We start from the raw sequence: 23,487 nt of genomic DNA, 5'->3' as shown, positions 1-23,487 counted from the left end.
TGACGCGCACCTCTCCTCGGCCCTCCCCCCCCCCCCCCCAACTTCCTCCTTCCCCCAACGCCTGTGTCTGATGACGCGTGTGTGGTCACTAGTAGAATGTCAATATATGTGCAGGCTGGGGAATTTTTTGGTTTCGTTTCGTTTTTTGGGGGGACGTGGTGGCAGCGTGTGTGGCATTCAACATCAATATACGTGCGGGATAGGGAGTGGGTTTTTTGGGTGCTTTTGTGTGTGTGTGTGTGTGTGTGTGTGTGTGTGTGTGTCATTTGTTGTTTTTGCAGGGGCGTGGTGCCAGATAACTAACTGGGTCATGGCGATGTTTGTGTCAATGTCTGGTTAAATTAAACCCGCATCCACCCCTTCTTGTCACTCACGCATTAAAAAAAAAATTATATCTCCAACGCACACCATACCGAATGCTACAACTTGTTGTGCTCACCCAAATACACATGCGCACGCATGCACACACACACACAAGCACGCAAGCGCACGCACAAATATTGTTTTACACATCTTAAAGGGCGATCACCGTAGGTCTAAATATTCCTAAAATCATAATTATTGCGGTCAGAACTGACACAGAACTCTCACCGTAAACGCACACCCTCCCTTATTCTCTCTCAGAGTCACTGGGCACAGGTCCTGTCCTACGCACACATCTAAAACACAGGGATGTTTTTCTTCAGAAGGGATTCTTTTAACTCATTCAGCCCTGTGCCCGTAAGGTACTCTGGCGTCAGACTTCGTTTCATTAACTCACTCAGTACGGCCAGTCCTCTCTTCTCCTCTACACAAACCCCTCGGATGTCCAGTGGGTGTCTGAATGACCTAACCTTTAGCTTCCGTCGTCAGAATTGTGGTAATCTTTGTCAACATTCACGTCTTCAGTATAAGAGCCTTCCACTTGCAATATTTTGATGATGGTAATTGGAGTGAAACGCTGTTAACGTCGTCTCTTTCGCCATTCGTATGGAGAGAGTTAAAACGGTGTCCATGTTCCTACATATACTTTAACTGCACGCAATGGGAACTAACATCTGCGGTATTTCTAGAACGTCTACACGTGTCAAACCGGAGGAAATAAAAACACAAAAAAATGTTAAAACCCGGTTGATTTCAGTATATTTTCTGCATTTCCCCCCTTCAGTATGGCTAGGAAGCTTGTCAAGGCACTAAACTCCCCAGGGCTTAATGGGTTAAACATTTTATCAAGCACTCATTTTTAGACTATTCTTAAATTTCAAGACACGAGGATTTCAGTCGGTGTCAAACCTTACTTGTTTTCGTTCCCTTGCATAGGAATATGTGTGTTTTTTTCTTTTTCTTTTTTTTTTTTAATGAATTTGGTTACAAAGAAGATGTTGTGATGGTTTAAATGCCATTTGATACAGAGACAATTAATGGAGACATTATCAATGATGTTTTAACAATAATTATAACACAAAAGCTACAACTATGGTCTTTGTTTGCTGGTCACTATCAGTGTGATATCAGCAGTGATGTTGGCAATCTCTCTCTCTCTCTCTCTCTCTCTCTCTATATATATATATATATATAATCTACATATACATATTATATATAATCTTCAAGAATTCTAACATCACCAGTTACAAGAATCAGCGAGACACTCAATGACTAATTCCAACACCATCATCTTCTATGCATTGTTTTTCTGTAAAACATTGATTTCTGCTCAGGCAGCCTGATCAACTCCAGGAAGAAAAAGAATTGAGGGTTTTTCCAACAGAACTAATTCCCTCTGTGCTTTACTGTTGGAAAGGACTTGTTTTTATCCATATTACAAGTCCACTTTTTGTCGAAGTGAAGAACTAAAGTCTTTTTAAAGTTCTGAAAATTTACTTCCATGGTTGACTTCATTTTTTGCTAACTTGGCATATTTTTCTTTTCTTTTTTTTTCAACTAGCCAATCCCTGACAACACATAAATATTTGGAAGTGTGTTCTTTGAAAAGAAAAAAAAAAGGTCTGACATTGAAAACAAAGAATATACAATGAGAGTGGATGTTCTGTCTGTGTATGCTTGACATGGTTCACAAAATGAGAACGGAACTAATGCTGAATCTCTTTCCCTCTTTCTGTCTGTCTCCATCACACACACACACACACACAAGATAAGACACAGACAGACGGACAGACTGTTTTTGTTTTTACTATAAATCGTTATCCGGGTCGTTACCTTGGCCAGAGACTGTGGAATTTGAACCAGTACGCTCAGATTTTTTGGTTTTATCAGTGGAGTGATGGCCTAGAGGTAACGCGTCCGCTAAGGAAGCGAGAGAATCTGAGCGCACTGGTTCGAATCACAGCTCAGCCGCCGATATTTTCTCCCCCTCCACTAGACCTTGAGTGGTGGTCTGGACGCTAGTGATTCGGATGAGACGATAAACCGAGGTCCCGTGTGCAGCATGCACTTAGTGCACGTAAAAGAACCCACAGCAACAAAAGGGTTGTTCCTGGCAAAATTCTGTAGAAAAATCCACTTCGGTAGGAAAAACAAATAAAACTGCACGCAGGAAAAAATACAAAAAAATGGGTGGCGCTGTAGTGTAGCGACGCGGTCTCCCTGGGGAGAGCAGCCCGAATTTCACACAGGGAAATCTGTTGTGATAAAAAGAGAAATACAAATACAAATACAAAAGACGCGTTACCACCAGGCCAACATTCCACAGTGCTGGAGATGCTCCGCGATGCAGTCCTTGAAGCGTTTCCATGCACGTCCTTGGTGTCTCTGGCCCTTTGAGAGGACACAGATCACTGAACACTGACACGGATCACTGAACCTACGATGCGTGTGTTGGATTGTCAGCAGCTGATGTGGTATGCGGGACGCATCCATCCGTATCACATGGCCATCTGCCTCTTCAGGATCAGCGCTTCCAAGCTTGTTTCCCCGTCTCCCGACTGAGCAAGTGCAGACATGCTGGTGCTGGTGCCTTCTTCCCCTGCATGTGCAGCGTTGGCCTTGTAGTAACGCGTCCACCTAGGAAGCAAGAGGATCTGAGTGCGCTGGTTTGAATCCCACAGCCACCAGTATTTTCACCCCGTACGCTGGACCTTGAGTGGTGGTCTGGATGCTAGTCACTCAGATGAGACGATAAATCGAGGTCCCATGTGCAGCATGCATTTAGACAAGACAAGACAAAATCTTTATTAACAAGGGTAATAGATAAGCAAGTAACATGCTTTTTTCACATCCAGCCCTCGCCCTAAAGAGGGAATAAAGCGAAAAAAAGCGAAAATGAGCACAAAATCAAAACACAATCAAAATATACCATTATTTCACCATTCAAAGCCATTCCACAAAAGAAAGAAGAAGAGAAGAAAAAAAAAAAAATCATGAAATACACACACACACACACACACACACAAATGCACCCACTCAAGAGAGAGTGAGAGGGAACCCACAAATTGTCGAAAGCAATGTTGGATTTCAGGTGACGTCAATTTTTGTGAATAGGTACATTTTTAGATTTTGCTTAAAGTTGTTGTGGTTGGTAATATTTTTTAAATGTGATGGTAAATTATTCCTAAGAACCCTGGGCAACGAAAGGGTTGTCCCTGGCAAAATTTTGTAGAAAAATCCACTTGGTGGGAAAACAAAATTGCAGGCAAAAAAAAGGGGGGTGGCGCTCTAAGTGTTGCAACGTTCTGTCTCTGGGGAGAGCAGCCCGTATTTCACACAAAGAAGTCATTTAAGACAAAATATAATACAGTATATTACAACACAGTACAATACAATACCATACAACAGAATACAGGGGGGTGGTAAAACAAAAAACATTGTCTGTGCACACTCACACTGCAAAAACTTCACAAAATGATAAGCTTTAATCAAACATACACCTTAGTACATGTGAATACCACAACTCTACACAGCTTACTCCACAGTGTATGACGCAAGAACAATTCACCACAGAAAATCATCAATGTTATTTACACATCAGACAATGAAGGATTCACCATTTGCCTCAAGATTTTTCTCAAAGCTGTTCCCATGTTTCATTCAGAGGAGAATTTTCTCCCTGAAGAACTAGAGAACAAGCAGCAAAGTTACATGTCAGATGTATGTGCACGCTTTCAGGAGATTTTGTTCTGTTCCCAAAATGTAGCCTAGAAATGAGTGTGTGGAGGATGGGGGAGGGGGAGGGGGGGGGTGCAGGGTAATGTGTGTGTGTGTGTGTGTGTTGGTGCTCATGTACATTTATGTGTATTTGATTGTGCTTTCATATCTGTGAAACTGCATGTCTGTTGCATATCTGTTATGCATGTGTGTGAATGCGTGTCTGCATGTTTCACATTTATTTGCTTTTTTTATCATTAGCAGTAGTAGTATTTTTATGTATTTATCTTTTTTTTCTTCTTTTTTTTTCTCAAGGTCTGACTAAGCGTGTTGGGTTACGCTGCTGGTCAGACACCTGCTTGGCAGATGTGGTGTAGCGTATATGGATTTGACCGAACGCAGTGACACCTCCTTGAGCTACTGATACGGATACCGATACTCCCAAAATCAGTAGCTGTTTCCAACACCCCACCAATGAATGTGAATGTGAACTGGTTTTTGTCCTAATGGAACGAAGGGCTTTACCCTTTCGATAGCTGTTTCCAACACCTCACCAATCAGTGTGAATGAAGGGTTTGCCCTTTCGATAGCTGTTTCCAACACCTCACCAATCAGTGTGAATGAAGGGTTTGCCCTTTCGATAGCTGTTTCCAACACCTCACCAATCAGTGTGAATGAAGGGTTTGCCCTTTCCACATCCTCTCTTTCTCTCATCTCTTATCTTTTGTCTTTCTTCTCCCAAAGTAAAACATGCTTCCATCAAACACACACACACACACACACACACACACACACACACAAATACAAACACACACTCATGCCATTACCAATAGATATACAAGCATGCAAGCACACGCACACACACACACACACAAAATGCAAACGCCCCTGTCCCAAAGCATGCAGAATAGTTCTCAGCTTCAGTCAGTTGCTCCAGTCTAGCACAGGCAGGAATCAAATGCAAGTCTACAATCTCGGGCAGTCAAACGTTCATGTGCAGCCTAACTGAAAAAACCTGAACAAACAAGGGTACTTTTTAAAAGAATTTTAAGGACTTAGAGAGAATGCATGCCACTTTTTTCCCCACAACTTCTTAAAAACAAACAACCGGCATGAACCCTACCAAAAAAAAAAAAAAGGGTCTTGAATTAAATGTCAGGGAAGAAATAATTATGCAGTTGTTGCATGTCTCTTCCCAATGCAAGAAAAGTAGGTGTATAATTCTGTCTGGTGCAGTGAATCGTTGCAATACACCTGATGGAGATAATTTTTGTGTGGAGGGTTTGGGTTTTTTTTCCTTTTTTTTCCCACTGGCTTAACTGGAAGGTAGAACATCATGACGAATACTGCAGACTCTTTGATTAATGGCTCCTGTGTTGGAAGGAAGAAAAAAAAACAACAACTTACAATTCACAAACAAACCCAGTTCACAGAAAGGTTGGTGAAAATCTGTTTGTCACCGATAACTGCAAACTGCACACCTCCTTTCTGGAACAGTTGTTGCAGAATGTAGTTGTTTTATTCTCCAATCATAATTTGTCACTTCTGAGGAAGCTCTCTTGCTATTCCACAGAATAAAAAGGAAATATTTTTCCTAAAATTACGTTTATCTAACATGCTTACCATGACCCACTAGTGCAGACTCCGGCAGGGGTCTGATTCCTGTCCTGTGCAAATTACTACCCACCTATGCGGAGAAAACGAAAGTAGCTACAGCCGATAACCTCCCGAAAGTAGGTTACCTCCCCTCTGTATCGATATTATGGGTATTTTTTTCTCAGCCTGCAATTAGTTCTTTCCGGTCTTCGTTCATTCCAAATACTAAAAAAAAAAAAAAAATCTTACGGTACCAATCCTCAGTTGCACACAAAAATGTGATATTGACAGAGTGCCATGACAGAATGCTACTGTGCTGAAACTGACATTACTGAAACAAGATCCCGTATAAATGATATCAAATCATAGAAAACTGCCTACCATGCCCACAGGTAAATATGAGGGTTCAAATGGAGTCGGACCTCTGAAGATGCCCGAGTTCAGTTTGAGAGAGTTATCTCCATGATACCACAATCAACACGTCCGGGTGCCTTTGACAAGTGGTTTATGAAGATGCCCAAGTGCATCAGGGCTGAGGAAGCATACTTTGAAAAACTGAACAAGTCTACACAGGAACAGGTGTCGAGATGGCTGCCGGAAAAAGAGGGCGCTAGCCAGCGGGACAAAGGGGAGGTTACCTACTTCCGGAGGTTATCGGCCGTAGTTGCTTTCGTTTTCTCCGCATAGGCAGATAGTAGTTTGCACAGGACAGGAATGTCAGACCCCTGCCGGAGTCTGCACCAGTTGGGTCACGGTTAAGTGTGTGTCATTAAACCTTGTTTTTGTCCCAACATCGGCATACAAGGTGCCAGTGCTCCCAGATTCACCCTTTACATTATGCAGACCATTACATGTTCAGAGAATATGTTCATGCTCACATTTGATTGTTGCTTATTGTTCAGCGGACCGCACAGGGCCATATCAGGACTGACTAACAACAGCAGTAGCAGCGATAGTAACCACAAAAACCATAATCATAATAGCCACTAAACTTGGACATTCAAAACAGTGTCACCCGATAACGATCAACAGGCTTCTGGCTGGTCAGGGAAAAAGACCAAACATGTCCGGCTTGTGTAGCTTGATCCAACTGTCTGTTCCCCCCCCCCCACCCCCACACCCCCCAACCCTTCACAAATCCCCTGATCCCCCCTACATCTCCCCTAAAACAATATGCTGGGCACTTTACGACACATACCCTATCTCTCCCTTTATCTCATCTCACCCTCTCTCTCAACCTCTGTCTCCTCTCTCTTGCTTCCTCCCTGCCGCAACCGCCCCCCCACCAACCCCCCCCACCCTCATCCTGGCATTCACATACCCCTGGTCAGGCAGGCATTCACATACCCCATCTCTCTCTCTCTCTCCACCTTCTCTCTCTCCCCCTCAATCTTCTCCTCCCTCCCCCCCCCCCCCCCAACTCCAAGAAAACAACAACCACAGCTAGGCGTCCTGCGACACAGCCACAGCATACACCCGCAACGGTGTGGCCACGAAGACGTGGTCGTTGCTAACATACAGCCCCACAACACCCTCCGGCGGATCAATCACCACCACGTGCTGCTTGGCGACGGAGCTGACGTCGCGGCTGGTCTTGCGATTCCTCAGGGGCGTGGCCACTGGCGCCCTCTGGCGGTACAGGTACACGTGGCGCTTGCAGTCGGCGATGGCGGCGAGGGAGAAGTCCGGGGCACAGGCGGAGAAGCGTCTCTGCGTCTTGGAGGCTTGCACGTAGCCGAAGGCATCCAGGGTGCCCGCGTGGCGCCAGGGGTTCGAACCGCTGACCCCAGCAGTCCCCCCGGCAGCACTCCCTGGCCCCTGCAGGTTGGAGAGCCGGTCAGGCTGCCAGACGAGGCCGTCGACGTCGTGTCGCAGGCAGAGGGCCGGAGGTTTGTCAGCCTCCAGCCCCACAGTGAAGAGCAGGGTGTAGCTGATGGTGGCCTGTGGGGTGGCGTGACACAACATGACATCATGACATGTGTTTACATTCCTTGACCACAGCGTGACACAACATGACGTCATGACACGTGTTTACATTCCTTGACCACGGCATGACACAACACGACATCATGACATGTGTTTACATTCCTTGACCACAGTGTAACACAACACGACGTCAGTACATGTGTTTACATTCCTTGATCACGGCGTGACACAACACAACATCATGACACGTGTTTACATTCCCTGACCACGTGTAACACAACACGACGTCATGACATGTTTACATTCCTTGACCACGGTGTAACACAACACAACGTCATGACATGTTTACATTCCTTGACTACAGTGTAACACAACACGACATCATTACACATGTTTACATTCCTTGACCACGGCGTGACGCAACACGACATCCTTGACCACGATTTTACATAACACAACGTCATGACATGTGTTTACATTCCTTGACCACAGTGTAACACAACATGACGTCCTGACGTGTTTACATTCCTTGATCACGGTGTGACACAACACAACGTCATGACATGTGTTTACATTCCTTGACCACAGCGTGACACAACATGACGTCATGACACGTGTTTACATTCCTTGACCATGGCATGACACAACATGATGACATGACACATGTTTACATTCCTTGATCACGGCGTGACACAACGTCATGACACGTGTTTACATTCCTCAACCACGGTGTAACACAACACGATATCATGACACATGTTTACATTCCTTGACCACGGCGTGACACAACACGACATCATGACACACATGTTTACATTCCTTGATCACAGCATGACACAGCACGACATGAATCATGACACATGTTTACATTCCTTGACCACAGTGTGACACAACACGACATCATGACACATGTTTACATTCCTTGACCACGGCATGACACAACACGACATCATGACACATGTTTACATTCCTTGACCACAGTGTGACACAGCACGACATCATGACACATGTTTACATTCCTTGACCACAGTGTGACACAACACGACATCATGACACATGTTTACATTCCTTGACCACAGCATGACACAGCACGACATGAATCATGACACATGTTTACATTCCTTGACCACAGCATGACACAGCACGACATGAATCATGACACATGTTTACATTCCTTGACCACGGCGTGACACAACACGACATCATGACACATGTTTACATTCCTTGACCACAGTGTGACACAGCATGACATCATGACACATGTTTACATTCCTTGACCACAGTGTGACACAACACGACATCATGACACATGTTTACATTCCTTGACCACAGCATGACACAGCACGACATGAATCATGACACATGTTTACATTCCTTGACCACAGCATGACACAGCACGACATGAATCATGACACATGTTTACATTCCTTGACCACGGCATGACACAACACGACATCATGACACATGTTTACATTCCTTGACCACAGTGTGACACAGCACGACATCATGACACATGTTTACATTCCTTGACCACAGTGTGACACAACACGACATCATGACACATGTTTACATTCCTTGACCACAGCATGACACAGCACGACATGAATCATGACACATGTTTACATTCCTTGACCACGGTGCCAGAGTTTTATTTCCAGGGTTGCTGCAATGCTTGTGCTGGCCAAACTCCACAGTCGGACAGTGAAGCAAAACCAAACTAGATAGCTACATCCCACTTTCCTTAGTCGTACACACTGAGCGGAAAGATTAACTCACTCAGTACGGCCAGTCCTCTCTTCTCCTCTACACAGACCCCTCGGATGTCCAGTGGGTGTCTGAATGACCCAACCTTCAGCTTCCGTCGTCAAAATTGTGGTATTCTTTGTCAACATTCACCTCTTCAGTATAAGAGCCTTCCTCTTGCAATATTTTGATGATGGTAATTGGGGTGAAACGCTGTTAACGTCGTCTCTTTCGCCGTTCGTATGGAGAGAGTTAAAACAAAGTATTCTGGTTCACTATTCTGGTATGAAACAATGTCACAGTCCCTGTGTACATTTAGTGATATACAAAATACCCTCATTTCAGTGTTTTATTTCATCACATTGTAACCAAGCTTAAACTGTTCTTGTGTCTCTTTCACAGACACGCACTCACACAATATTCTTTACAAGAACAAATCGGAGATGTGTGGTGAAACCCAAAATTTCAACAAAAAATTAACAACACAGTTTTTCAATGACACATTTTCTTGCTGAGGCACCGATTGCTATGGGGTTTTTTTTTGGGGGGGGGTTTTTACTTGTGACATTACCCATTATACTTAGATACCTTCATCCTCTCTTGTACACACACACACACACACACACACACACAATTACACAAGATAGAAACAGACACACCACACACACAAGCAAACACACACACGCACCACACATATTCCCTCAAACAAACACACCACACACACAAGCAAAACACACACACGCACCACACATATTCCCTCAAACACACACACACACACATGCACACAAACACCACACTGAAACACACACACGCACACACACACACACACACACACACACACAAACACATACGCTGTGCCCGTGGCAAACAGTGCCTCACCTGGTGAGAGATGGAGTGCGTTTCGCCGTCAATGCGCATCAGGTAGATACACTCGTCGTCATCCACAGCATCACAGGCCTCCAGCTGCTGTGTGTTGTAAGGCTTGTTGTCACCGTCAGGGTCAGGGTTCTGCCCAAAAAACACAGTTCCAGTTTCGCAAGGTGACCTCACTGCGTTCGGATATGATAGTCAGTCGTGTCCGACTATGACCATCAGAACAGCAGAGGAGGCAACTGCTGTTCCGACTATTTGGGCTAGAATTTGATTATAGTGGCGAGTGTCTTGCCCAAGTTACATCCCCACTCTCTCGGCCAAGAGGGTTTTAGGATAGTCGGTGTTGGGATGGTTCCCAAAGGCCTGCAATGCAGGGCCTATACTTCTGACCATGGGCCATAAAACATCTGTTGTTTTTTCTCGGTGTGTGTGTGTGTGTGTGTGTGTGTGTGTGTGTGTGTGTATCATCCTCACCGCAGGGTTAAAAAAAAAAAAAAAAAAAAGGTGAGAACTCTGCCAAAGTGACCTCCCTTAGATTATTACCTCCCTTCTGCATTCCCATGCAGTGCCCTCTTCAATTGATCATGCAGTTTCCCTTTCCAAAAATCTGTGCATGCAAGCAGCTAGTGTTTTTGTTGTTGGTTTATTATTTTTTTTATTCAAATTTCCTATTTTTCTCTAAATTGATTGTTTCTCTATTGTTGTATGTTGTCATTAAAAAAAATTAGGGTTTCCATGAGACTGTCAAGGATCGTCATATCAGAGAGACAGGGAGAGACAGAGAAAGAGAGAGAGAGAGAATGAAGAGCAGGAGACAGAGAGAAAGACAGACAGAAAGTGAGACAGATACCGAGAAACCAAAGGAAAAGAGAAACACGCACCACGCATGTCTGTAAGTTCAAACCCTTCCCTGCCCCAGCCAGAGAATTCCTGAGCCCAGCAGTTTGAGTCATTAGTACTTTTGCATTCAACATCCATGGGACATAACTGTTAAGAACTCGTAAACTGAATAAATTGCCTCCCTTAGACCACTTTCTTCACTTTGAAAAAAGTTTGCAGTCATTTCCTTCAATCAATCGATAAAAATAACTATTCTGTCTGTTTCAAACACAATCATAACTACATGCATATGTATGTGCGTAAGCAGCTAACTACTTTAGACAAAGTGAATATTACACAGCTGAAGCAGCCAAGCTGAAAGATGTTGAACAAAGTGACTCTGATATTTCATTTACGTGGACAACACCAAACAAAGACTCTTTCTCACTCTCTCTCTTGTTACTAAACTTCCATAAGCATGATAATACACAGTCTATGTGCCTATGTATCGATGTCCAAAGCCTGATGTACAATAAAGTGTTTGAATTTGAGCTCTCTCTCTCTTTATGTCTCTCCTAGTTAACCTCCACCACCATACACTGCCTATATATCGAGGTCCAAAAGCCTGCTGTGTAATGATGTGTCTGAGTGAGTTCTCTCTCTCTCCCTCTCTCCTACATAGCCTCCCACCCCCACTCCCCAACTCTAATTCCATACAAATTCAATTCAAAACCACTTTATTGATCAACATGGAAATTAGCGTGTGCAATCACAGGCTCGTTGTGAACACCAACAAAAAAAAAAAAAAAAGAACATGGGTACTGTAAAAGACATTAAAACAAGTCAAATAGGAACTCACAGTGGCAGACAAAAGACTACAATAAAAAAAACCCACACATCCACACACATGCACGCATGGTAAGACAATTAGGTATTGCACAACAATGATGTTGTTGTTTTAAATCCAGCAAACAAACTGCGTATGTTTAAAACCACACACACACACACACACACACACACACACACAAACTCCTGTACCCATTTGTCAGAAGTGAGGTGTTTGAGGCGGTCGTGGATGGCGGCGATGGTGGCCTCGTCAAGAGTCATCTCCCCTCGTGTGTCTCCGGGAACCAGGATGTCCCACATGCCTTCCGTCTCCTTCGTCAATGACAGCTCCAGCCTGCCGTGACCATGGCACACATGGTACTACTACTACTATGACAACCAGGAGAACTACGACGACTACTACTACTACCACCAGTACTACAACTACTAGTACTCTAGTACTACTACTATGACAATTCTTCTTCTTCTTCTTCTTCGTCCGTGGGCTGCAACTCCCACGTTCACTCATATGTATACGAGTGGGCTTTTACGTGTATGACCTGTTTTTACCCCACCACATATGCAGCCATACTCCATTTTCAGGGTTGTGCATGCTGGGTATGTTCTTGTTTCCATAACCCACCAAACTCTGACGTATTACAGGATCTTTGACATGCGTATTTGATCTTCTGCTTGCGTATACATATGAAGGGGGTTCAGGCACAAGCAGGTCTGCACATACGTTGACCTGGGAGATCGAAAAAATCTCGACCCTTTACCCACCAGGTGCCGTAACCGAGATTCGAACCTGGGACCGTCAGACTGAAGTCCAACTCTTTAACCACTCGGCTTTTGCGCCTGTCCCACCACTATGACAACGAGGAGGACTACTACTATTACTACGACCCTAAAACCTGGGCTACTGAGCGCATCATCCTATAAACCACTACCCCTATGTTTGGGAATTTAATCACACATAAGCCACAGTGGTTTATACACCGCAAATGTTTAACACACACACACACACACACACACACACACATACACACACACACAGTGCAGAGATGCCAACCCCTGTCAAGTGTTTTGCAGGAACAAATCAAGAAATTTGGTAGGAGCACTCAGGCCTCCAAGCCACATCAGCAAACGTGCATTTTATCTGCAAGGCATACAAACACTTGATTAAGCCACGGTCTCTCTTGCTCCAGTGAACGATTCAGCTGACTGGTCGACTCCATGCATGCTGTTTCAAAGTAAACACGCACGCGATTAGCTGAGCATCATCACGTGAGACCAAGGTTAGCAGTGACTGCCCTGGCCTCATGATCGGTAGGTCTAGAGCGTCTAGGTCATAATTATTACGACAGGAAAGCATGTGACCATGTGTGTGTGTGTGTGTGTGTGTGTGTGTGTGTGTGTGTTGTTGTTGTTGTTGTTGAGAAATGTATGCATGTGAACCCACACACATGTCACGGCTGCTCAGCCGAGCACAAAATCCAGCTTTTTAGTTGGCCGAGCAGCGTCTAGCGTCTTGGGTCAAAAATTTTTTAATGCCAGACTTTCCCACCGCACTCTGTACTGACCGGCACATTCGCCGCGGTATTTCTGGCCCCGCGCGCCAAACCGGGACACTGCCTTCTTTGTTTCACTCGGCCCCGCAGCCCCCACCCCACTTTTCCCACCTTTTCACAGCATCCACACATTTCCTGCAGCGATTACAGAAAGTTGAATTATTGCCATTCCTGGTTGTATTATTGGAATGCAGTTTGATTTGATTTACACAATTTCATTATTTTATCAACATCATCGTTTCATTTTTTTTTTACCTTAAAAATCTTCGTCTTTCTCGTGAAATGAAGGGCACGGCAGTGCCATAAGCCGACAGACACTCACCCCGCTCTCCATCCCCCTGCTGCTCGCACTCACCATGCTACAGTGTGTTCATTTAAACGTTTGTTGTGCTGCCAAGAAAAATCGCACAACTCAAAAGGTAAGCTAATCTGCATGCAGGCATGCTATATGTTCTGTGTGTATTTACGATGTTATTGTGCTAAACGCCTGTTTTCTTAGAGAGGGATTTAAACTTAACGATTTTTGCGATCATGTTTCTGCTTATCCTTCTCTTCTCTTTCTTCATTTATGTTTCAGCCGTTGCCGCAACAACCGCTATGTAAGAAAACATATTGTGTTTGGAGTCAATGGAATGCTTATTTTGTGTTCTTTTTAGAAAACCACTTCTTTAGTCGTTATTTCCGATACATCCGAGGAGATGATGCGCGAAAGAAACAAAGCAGATTTACCGCCGAACAAGCGTACAGCGAGTGCTGCTGGCGCGGCCTGTTTGTCAGCCGCGTTTATTCATATCCATGTCCTACTTCCTGGGTTCACGAACTTTCGCAGGGCCAACTAAAGTGCCAGCACTGAACACCCGTGATGTGTGTGTGTGTGTATGCTTGAGCTTGTGCGTGTGTGTGTGTGTGTGTGTGTGTGTGTGTGTGTGGTACAAGAAGAAGAAGAAGACAAAGAAGAAGAACAAAAGAAAACAAGAGAGGCAAGGCCTTCAAGACTCACTTGTGATAAATTAAGTCCCCTAGCATTAATTACAGAGTAATTTCCCTTTTTTACTAACTGCACCAGAACGTTTGCAAAATAAATAAAAATTCCATGCTTAGCAAAAGAAGTTCCTGTTTGAACAAAAAATGATAATAATGACTCCTCTTGTTGTTGGGTCAGAATATCAGATCAAAGTGCCAAGTTTAGAGAATACAAAAAATATAATGCAGTTTGCATATAATTAGGCTTCTTTTTTAATTTGTTTGTGCCCATCCCAGAGGTGCAATATTGTTTTAAACAAGATGACTGGAAAGAACTGAATTTTTCCTATTTTTATGCCTAATTTGGGGTCGACTGACAAAGTATTTGCAGAGAAAATGTCAATGTTAAAGTTTACCACGGACACACGGACACACACACACAGAGACAACCGAACACCGGGTTAAAACATAGACTCACTTTGTTTACACAAGTGAGTCAAAAAAACAACCAAAGCTACACTCACTTCTGGCCCTCGACCGTCCACGTCGAAGCGGCGACGTCAATCCTGTCGCGCAGGGACCCACGCAGCAGCGTGACGCTGTTCTTCACCCCGATGTCCAGGCAGTCCGAGCCCAGGGACACGTACACGTCAGGCTTGGCAGTGTCGGCAGGCAGCGTCAGCTGCACCGTCACGTCTTCCGTCGTCTGGCTCCAGGTGTACAGTGGGTGCTGGGGCTCTGCAGGGGATCACACACACACACACACACACAGCATGAAAGTGTATGTTTGTGTGGGGGGTGAGAGGTGTACACATGAATGTGTGTGTGTTGGGGGGGGGGGGGAGGGGGGGGGATGTGGGTGTGGTTGTGTGGATGCAAATACATCTGTGGCGTGTGTGTGTGTGTGTGTGTGTGTGTGTCTGTGTCTGTGTGTCTGTGTGCATGCAAATACATCTGTGGCATGTGTGTGTGTGTGTGTGTGTGTGTGTGTGTCTCCTACTACGCCCCCTCAATTCCTTATCCTCCAATGATTCTTCCCCCTCCCTTTGATTTCTCCCCCCCCCCCATCCCCCCCAATTCTTCCTGAACACCTCAATACCTCACTCCCCCTTGGTTTCTACCTCCCTGTTGATCTCACCCACCAACCCCCCCACACACCCCATGATGTCGTCCTCTCCACCCCCCCACCCCCACCCCCCCGATTCCTCTGCCCACACCTGATTATTCCCACCCCACCCCCTGCCTCCCCACCCCACCCCTGATTCCTCCTCTCCTCCCAATCCTCCCCTCCTCCAGATTACTTACCCTATCCATCCCCCTCCCACTGATTCCCCCCCCCCTTTCTCCTCTCAGCTATATCTCCTTCCCCTACCCCAGATATCTCCACCCCCCCTCCCCCCCCCCCACACACACACACACTCACACACACCATCCCCACTTTTTCTCTTACCCACTCCCCGCCCCCGCACTCCCCCCCCCACCCCCAACTCACCTCTGCCCACCATCTCCCAGTCTCCCACAACCACCCTCTATTCCCCCTCCACCCCAATCCCTCCCCCTCCTACCGACTGTTCCTCTCCCCCTGAAAACTACCCCCCCCCCCAGCCCCCCACCCCTCCTTTGATTCTTCCTCTCCCCCCCAAATCCCCGTCTCTCTCAGCACTTCCCCCTTCCCCTCTCCCCCAAATCCCCGTCTCTCTCAGCACTTCCCCCTTCCCCTCTCCCCCAAATCCCCGTCTCTCTCAGCACTTCCCCCTTCCCCTCTCCCCCAAATCCCCGTCTCTCTCAGCACTTCCCCCTTCCCCTCCCCCCTCCCAAATCCCCGTCTCTCTCAGCACTTCCCCCTTCCCCTCTCCCCCAAATCCCCGTCTCTCTCAGCACTTCCCCCTTCCCCTCCCCCCTCCCAAATCACCGTCTCTCTCAGCACTTCCCCCTTCCCCTCTCCCCCAAATCCCCGTCTCTCTCAGCACTTCCCCCTTCCCCTCTCCCCCAAATCCCTGTCTCTCTCAGCACTTCCCCCTTCCCAAATTCCCCACCCCCACCATCCCGGCTTTTCTCTTACCTCATCCCCTACCTCCTAAACCTTCCCCCCCCCCCCCACATCCCCCAACCCCCCTTCAACTCACCTCTGCCCACCATCTCCCAGTCCCCCCCACCAGCAGAAGCAGCGCCGTCGAGAGGGGAGGACACCTCCTTCACAGAGTCCGACACCAGGACGTAGGGTCTGTTGCTGGCGATGGTGACGGCACCGCCTCCCGCTCTCTCCAGGCTGGCGTAGTCGAACGGCCGAGTTCCTTCCAGCCTGCGAGTGCGGCTCACCGTCCATGAGCCCTTGCTGTCTGTTGGGGGGAGCGGGTGCGGATGCGGGAGGGGGGTGGGGATGGGGAGCAGGGGGGAGAACATGCATGTGAAAAGTGAAAAACACACACACACACAACACACATGTGCATACATACACACACAAACAACACGCATGCAAAAACGCATCACACATATACGCATATTATAACACTACTACTGCTACTGATAATCATCATCATCATCATCATTATTATCAAAATAACACTAATGATAATAATAATTTTAAAAATTTTTGGTTTCAAGGAAGCCTCAGGGCATGCAGACTGATCCATTATACGATACACTCCATCTACTGTGTAAAAAAAAAAAATAAATAAGATAAAAAATAAAAATCATAAAGGCAGCAGATACCTCACCTAGCGTAAACCCATGCCTTGAAAGCCTACTTAGGGTTTTTGAGAAACTTTCACAGAAAAATGAAAGAAATGTAATCATTTGACAGAAGAAACAAAGATAAAAAAAAAAAAAACACTGAAAATAAACTGAAAGGAAATATATATATCTAGAAGGCAAATGATTGAAACAAAACAAGAATCAAGTCGGGCCACACTCCACAAATCTGAACAACAACAGTGACACACACACACACACACACACACGCGCGCGCACACACACACACACACACACACACACACACACACACACACACAGTGACATACAGTCACACACACACACACACAGTGACACACACACACACAGAGTGACACACACACACACACACACACACACACACACACACACACACACACACACACACACACACACACACACACTGACCAGCGGTGAGGGTGAGCCAGGTGAGGACAGTCAGGGGGTGGGGTCTCTGGGGGGAGTCCTGGCCACACATACACACAGTGACACACACACACAGTGACACACACAGTGACACACACACACACACTGACCAGCGGTGAGGGTGAGCCAGGTGAGGACAGTCAGGGGGTGGGGTCTCTGGGGGGAGTCCTGGCCGCCAGTCTCCACGCTGGCCAGCAGACAGTCCACGCAGTCCTGCTTGTCTTCGCCCGTGTAGCATGCCGCATCCACCACCGAGAACACCACCCCCTCCCCAAGCACCTCCCCCTCCTTCACCAGCACCTGTCCCCAGCACACCATAATGATGACAATGATACTACTACTACTACTACTACTAATAATAATAACCGATATCTATATAGCACTGAATTTTGTGCGGAGACAAATCAAAGCGCTTTCAAACCAGTCATTCACGTGCATGCATAATTCTGAACTTGAAAAACTGAAGACAAAGAAGAGGCAGGGGAGGGGGGCTATCTTGGAAAGAGATGGGTTTTGAGGCCTCACTTAAAAGAGCTGAGCGTGGGGACCGTGAGGAAGCCAAAGAGGAAGTTCATTCCACAAGCAAAGTCCACAGACAGAGAAAGAACCGCAGCCGACAGTGGAGTGTTTGAATCTGGGTAGGCGTAAAACAGAGTGGGTCTGAAGCAGATCGTACACTATTAACGACTGCTTATTTACAGGTGTTCTGCTGTTCCATCTGCTTCCATTGGAAAGGATGCATATATATATGACAATCAACTTCTGTTTGAAACAGTTTAATTAGGAGCCCCAATGGCTCTTTGTTGTAATTTTACTGGTTGACCAGTTTGTTTGTTTTATCCCCCACCCCCCACCCCCCTACACCATGGATGACAGTTATTCTGCAGTTCCATCTGCTTCCATTGGAAACACTGTATATACATATATATGACAATCAACTTCTGTTTGAAACGGTTCAGAGTTTAATCAGGAGCCCCACAGGCTCTTTCGTTGTAATTTTACTGGCTGAGTAGTTAGTTTGTTTTATTTTGTTTGTATTCTTTTTCATGCTAACTGAGGAGAGAGGAACAGGGAATGTAGTGATGATTTAAGGCATGGCTGGGGTGGGGAAGGGGATGGATTTTTGTCATCAGAATTACGGATGGTGGATAGACCTGAAGAGGTGGAAGCCTTCAAGTACTTGGGAGCAACACTGACAAAGGACAGCAGGTCGAACACAGAAGGGAAGATCCGCCTCACAACAGCAACATCAGCGATGGCAGAACTGGACAAGATCTGGAGGAGCAGGAGCATTTCCCTTGCCACCAAACTCAAACTGTACAGATCCTTACTGCTCGCCATTCTCCTGTATGGATGTGAAAGCTGGACACTGTCAGCTGAGCTTGAGAAGAGGGTCCAAGCATTTGAGATGAAATGCTACCGAAAGCTGCTCCGCATCTCATGGGTCAAACACAAGACCAACGACTATGTCCGGAGCAAAGTTGAAGCCTTCGCCGAACATCAAGAACCCCTCCTGGCCACCATCAAAAGGAGGAAGCTGGCCTGGTTTGGCCACGTGACCCGGCACAACACCCTGTGCAAGACCATCCTGCAGGGCACCATCGAGGGCGGAAGAAAGAGGGGAAGACCAAGGAGAAGCTGGACAGATGACGTCAAGACCTGGACTCATCTGAAGATGCCAGAGCTGGTGTCAGAGGCCGAGAGCAGACCAGGCTGGAGGAGAGTGACATCCGCTGCATCCCTTGTGTCCCCCCCCCGCCCCCCCCACATGACCTGGTGGGTCACGGGACAAAAGAGAGAGAGAAAAGAGAGAGGACAGACTTTAAACAAAAGAATGAACGAACGAACCATTTAGGTCAGTTGTGTCTGACAATGACCACAACAGCAGAGGAGGCAACCACTGTCCTGACTATCTGGGCTGCAATCTGATTATAGTGGAGAATGTCTTGCCCAAGTTACATCCCCTCTCTCTCAACCGAACGGGCTTTGGGACAGTCAGTGTTGGGATGGTCCCCAAGGCCAACTAGCCCCCGAGGCTGCAGCACTAAGAAAGAGCCAGTGTTAATTTGGCCTCATAATACTCTCAATGTTTATAACAAAATAACTGCATCCTCTGGTCCAGTAATACATACTATTCATACAGAATAATAGAATAGAATAAATCTTTATTACCAAGTGTACTGGGGTCACAAGGAATACTGGGGGTGGGGGGGGGAGCACATAAAAGCTATAAACATAAATCGAAAATCATACATACACAAATACACATACAGTAGAATTTAGGATACATACATGTGCATATCAACACAAAAACTTGTGCACACTCACACATGCATGCACACACACACACACACACACACACACACACACGTTTGAACAGAAGCTGCATATTACATGTGGATGGGGCTGATGACTAGATCTTCAAGTAAATGAATCTTGTCTGCTCTATCAGTTGTTACTTCTATAAACTGCCCCTTTCATCAGGAAGGGCAAGCAGAAATTTGGGGAGACAGGTACAGGGTTGTTGTTTTTTTTACCTACGTGTCCACAGGTCAACCAAAAGTCACCTGTGACTAGAGGGTATTTTTGCACCAGCTTGTCCACAGGACAACCAAAAGTTATCTGTAAGTAGAGGGTTGTTTTTTTCATCTACTTTCCCACAGGACTTCCAAAAGTTCTCTGTAAGTAGAGAGTTTTTTTTCCATCTACTTGTCCACAGGACAACCAAAAGTTATCTGGAAATTTTTAGCCCTGTGGTATTTTCCATACCATTCAAAAATTTTTTTTTTTTTTTTTTAAGACAAGCAAGCATCCAATGGCAGCAGTTTGGTTGACGGCCACAGTGCATGGCATCACAGAACCAGAGATGCCAACCCCTGTCAAAAGTTCGTAGGAACAATCAGGACATTTGTAGGAACATTCTGAATTTGGTAGGAACACTTGGACTCCGAGCCACATCAGCAAACGTACATTTTATCTACAAGGCTCACAAACTCTTGGGTCTACCTGCAACATGGTGTAACTGCTACGATTAAGCTGACTGGTCCACTCAATGTTGTTTCAATGTAAACACGCACACGATTAGCTGAGCATCAACACATGAGATCAAGGTTAGTCGTGACTGCCCTGGCCTTGTGATCGACAGGTGTAGAGTTTCGACAGGAAAGCGGCTGCCCTGGCCTTGTGATCGACAGGTGTAGAGTTTCAATAGGAAAGCGGCTGCCCTGATCTTGTGATCAACAGGTGTAGAGTTTCGACAGGAAAGCATGTAACTATGCCATGTAATCGAAAATGAACTCATCAGAACCATTTTGACGATGGTGTAATGCCGGAACAACCTCAGAACCTGCGACCAAGCTTAACAAAATACAGCGAAATCGTAACAGTTGGCCTCTCTGCAGAACTTTACCTTCCACTGCCCGGACTTGCGGCTCCTGTCCCCTGTGTCCAGCAGGAAGAGTCGCCCCGCCCCGTCTGCCAGCACTGCCACCTGGGGGCCAGCGAAGCGCAGGGAAACATTCAGCCGGCCGGCTACCTGCCTGAACTCTGCAGCCTGAGGAATGTCGAAGACACGGCAACCGCTGTCCACCTTGTTGCTCTGGAACAGAACACACACACACACACAAAGTGAACTGCATGTGGTGGAAGATGAACCATGGAATCAAAACTGCTTTGCAGCCCTGGCTAAGTTTCAGTTTCAAGGTGGCAAACCGTGTGGACTGACCTAATTTAGTTCTCCATCTTGACCAATAATATGCTTCACCACATCTGCTTTGAGAGGGGGGAAAAAAAAGAAAAAGCAGACGACAGACCTTCCCATAAACCCAACACGTTGATCGGTCCTTGAGGTCAGACCAGGGTAAAAGCACTCACTTCCTGCTGACATTTCACTTTCGATGAACTGTTGTTTTCAAGAGGGAAACATGTTTCAAAATCGCATCAGAGCAACTGAGACTCAGGTGCATGGATTCCTCCCTAGGCTGTCACGACAGGAAACACCCCGATCCAAACTTGGTCTTTTGGTACCATCTATGGGTTTTCTTTTCAATATGTAGACAACTTATTATGATATCAAGATAAGTAGCTTTGAAGAATTAAATTTATATAAAAAGAAATATATACATACATCTGTGTGTGTGTGTGCATATGAGTTTGCCTGTGTGTGTCCATGTGATTAAACCACTTGTAAATAGACCCCTGTGTGTCTGTACACATCCACAGCGCAAGCAAGCCCACAACTATGCTGCCGAAAACCATGTAACTTTATCACTTTATCATGGTGGATGTGTGTACAAGTACATATGATCTACAGGCATGTGTTGGCAAGTCTCTTCCCCAAACTGACCTCATGGAGAAAAATGTGGCGCAAAGTCCAAGAAGAGTCAACCACATAGACAGAGTTTTCTGCCCAGAGGTCTGCAGTCAGGTGGTTGGGTGCAGCAAACAGCTTAGCATGATGCGAAGTCAGCTGGTCCTGAGTCAGCGTGCAAACATCAACAGCTGAAAACATAAAACATACCATAAAGGTAATACATGTACGTATCATGGTGTGTGTGTGTGTGTGTGTGTGTGTGTGTGTGTGTGTGTGTGTGTGTGTGCATGTTTGTGTGTGTGTGTGTGTGTGTGTGTGTGTGTGTGTGTGTGTGTGTGTGTGTGTGTGGACTGCTGAACTGATATATCTATCTATCTATCTATCTATCTATCTATATATATATATATATATATATATATATATATATTGAATACAGATTACCACTGGACAATATAGTATTATATACATTAATCAGAACCCAATCCAGGCCAAGAGAGAAGAGATCTGTATTCAACTCAACAAACATCAGATACAGATCTGATTCAACTGAATATATATTAGATATAGATCTATCTGTATTCAATGGAAGTCAAACTGCCCAATTATGATTTTACCTGATAACAGATCACATTTTCGAATGGAACAGAAGAGTCGAACTGGTATCTTATTTTACTGTGAAGATTATCAACACAATGATGAATGTACAAGAAGTAATGTACAAGTGATATGTACACTTATGTAATGTTGAAATTAAATAGTCCTTACCCAGAGGCACCTTTGTCACAGGGAGGGGACTTAACTCCATCCGATATCCAGCAACTGGCTTGTGGTTAGGCGACATATTTCGAAGACGTTTCGATAATGACCCTTCTTTGTCCAGGTCATAGCACTTTTGACCACAATATTGTGGTTTATTCATGACGAATCCTGCAATGCTGATCAGTGAACTATTGTATATAAAATTATGTGATTTTTTCCCCCCCACTTTGATGCACTGTCACTATCTGTCTCTGTCAGCCACCAAACTATGACCAAGTCACTTTATAAAATTTTGAATAATTCTACATTCAGGCATATGATGTTATCTTTTAGTGATATTATCACTGCATCAGTATGCTACTGACAGTTTTGTTCTATCTTGCTACGTTGCGCAACAAAGATGACGGGTGCAGTGCACGCGTATGCATACGTGCAAAGTGACCAGTGATCGTTGGTCTGAGATGGAATAACTTCTGTAGACTTCATACCTATACCCGAGTACCCCTATTTAGAAACCTTCCGAATCAAACATGGCATTAACCACTGGCAGAGTGGCCTTGACCGTGTTGTTTATGTTGACGACTGTACTTCCAACGTGTCACAAAATGACGTTGTGGAGTTAACATCGAAAGTACACTGTAAAACCCGTATGACTTTCTTTATATCGGATTCCTTTACAGCGCAGCGTGCTTACCTTTCTCAAGTTCTTGCTGATATGTCGGAAGAGGCTCGAGAGACAGCTTGTAACCGTCAAAGTTGGGATTAATTAGCTCTTTCCGCGGTTTCAAATCAACGCGAGACGCCATTTTGTCTAAAGCCAGCTGAAACTGTGCATTTAAACCGAATAAGAATATGCAGATATTA

The 23,487-nt window shown here is 45.5% G+C and overlaps 2 protein-coding genes across 2 annotated transcripts in view; one reads left to right on the top strand and one right to left on the bottom strand.

Moving 5' to 3' along the window:
• The first annotated feature begins 6,379 nt into the window (after positions 1–6,379).
• Positions 6,380–23,487, top strand: part of LOC143286014 (protein NDRG3-like) — a 201,009-nt gene continuing 183,901 nt past the window's right edge. Inside the window, exon 1 of the mRNA XM_076593517.1 lies at positions 6,380–6,430. The gene's annotated coding sequence lies outside the window, so the exon portion shown is untranslated. The remainder of the gene's footprint in view (positions 6,431–23,487) is intronic.
• LOC143286013 (nudC domain-containing protein 1-like) lies at positions 7,081–23,470 on the bottom strand. Its single transcript, XM_076593514.1, has 9 exons — positions 23,318–23,470; positions 21,898–22,052; positions 20,962–21,150; positions 17,663–17,852; positions 16,523–16,735; positions 14,921–15,134; positions 12,076–12,217; positions 10,225–10,353; positions 7,081–7,617 (listed from the first exon to the last, which is right to left on the bottom strand). The coding sequence occupies exons 1-9, from the start codon at positions 23,427–23,429 to the stop codon at positions 7,120–7,122; spliced, it is 1,842 nt and encodes a 613-aa protein (XP_076449629.1). The 5' UTR covers positions 23,430–23,470; the 3' UTR covers positions 7,081–7,119.

This window comes from Babylonia areolata, chromosome 9 (genome assembly GCF_041734735.1).
Source record: "Babylonia areolata isolate BAREFJ2019XMU chromosome 9, ASM4173473v1, whole genome shotgun sequence".
NCBI lineage: Eukaryota > Metazoa > Mollusca > Gastropoda > Neogastropoda > Buccinidae > Babylonia > Babylonia areolata.
The sequence above is the reverse complement of the archived record's forward strand: the minus strand, read 5'-3'. Positions and strand labels throughout refer to the sequence as shown.

Excerpts from the sequence above, each read along its gene's own strand:
- LOC143286013 (XM_076593514.1), bottom strand. The coding sequence starts at position 23,429 with ATGGCGTCTCGCGTTGATTTGAAACCGCGGAAAGAGCTAATTAATCCC. Across the intron at positions 15,135-16,522 it reads CTGGGAGATGGTGGGCAGAG|AGCCCCAGCACCCACTGTAC; the intron begins GTGAGTTGAAGG and ends GATCCCCTGCAG. Across the intron at positions 12,218-14,920 it reads TGGACGGTCGAGGGCCAGAA|GCTGGAGCTGTCATTGACGA; the intron begins GTGAGTGTAGCT and ends TGGTCACGGCAG.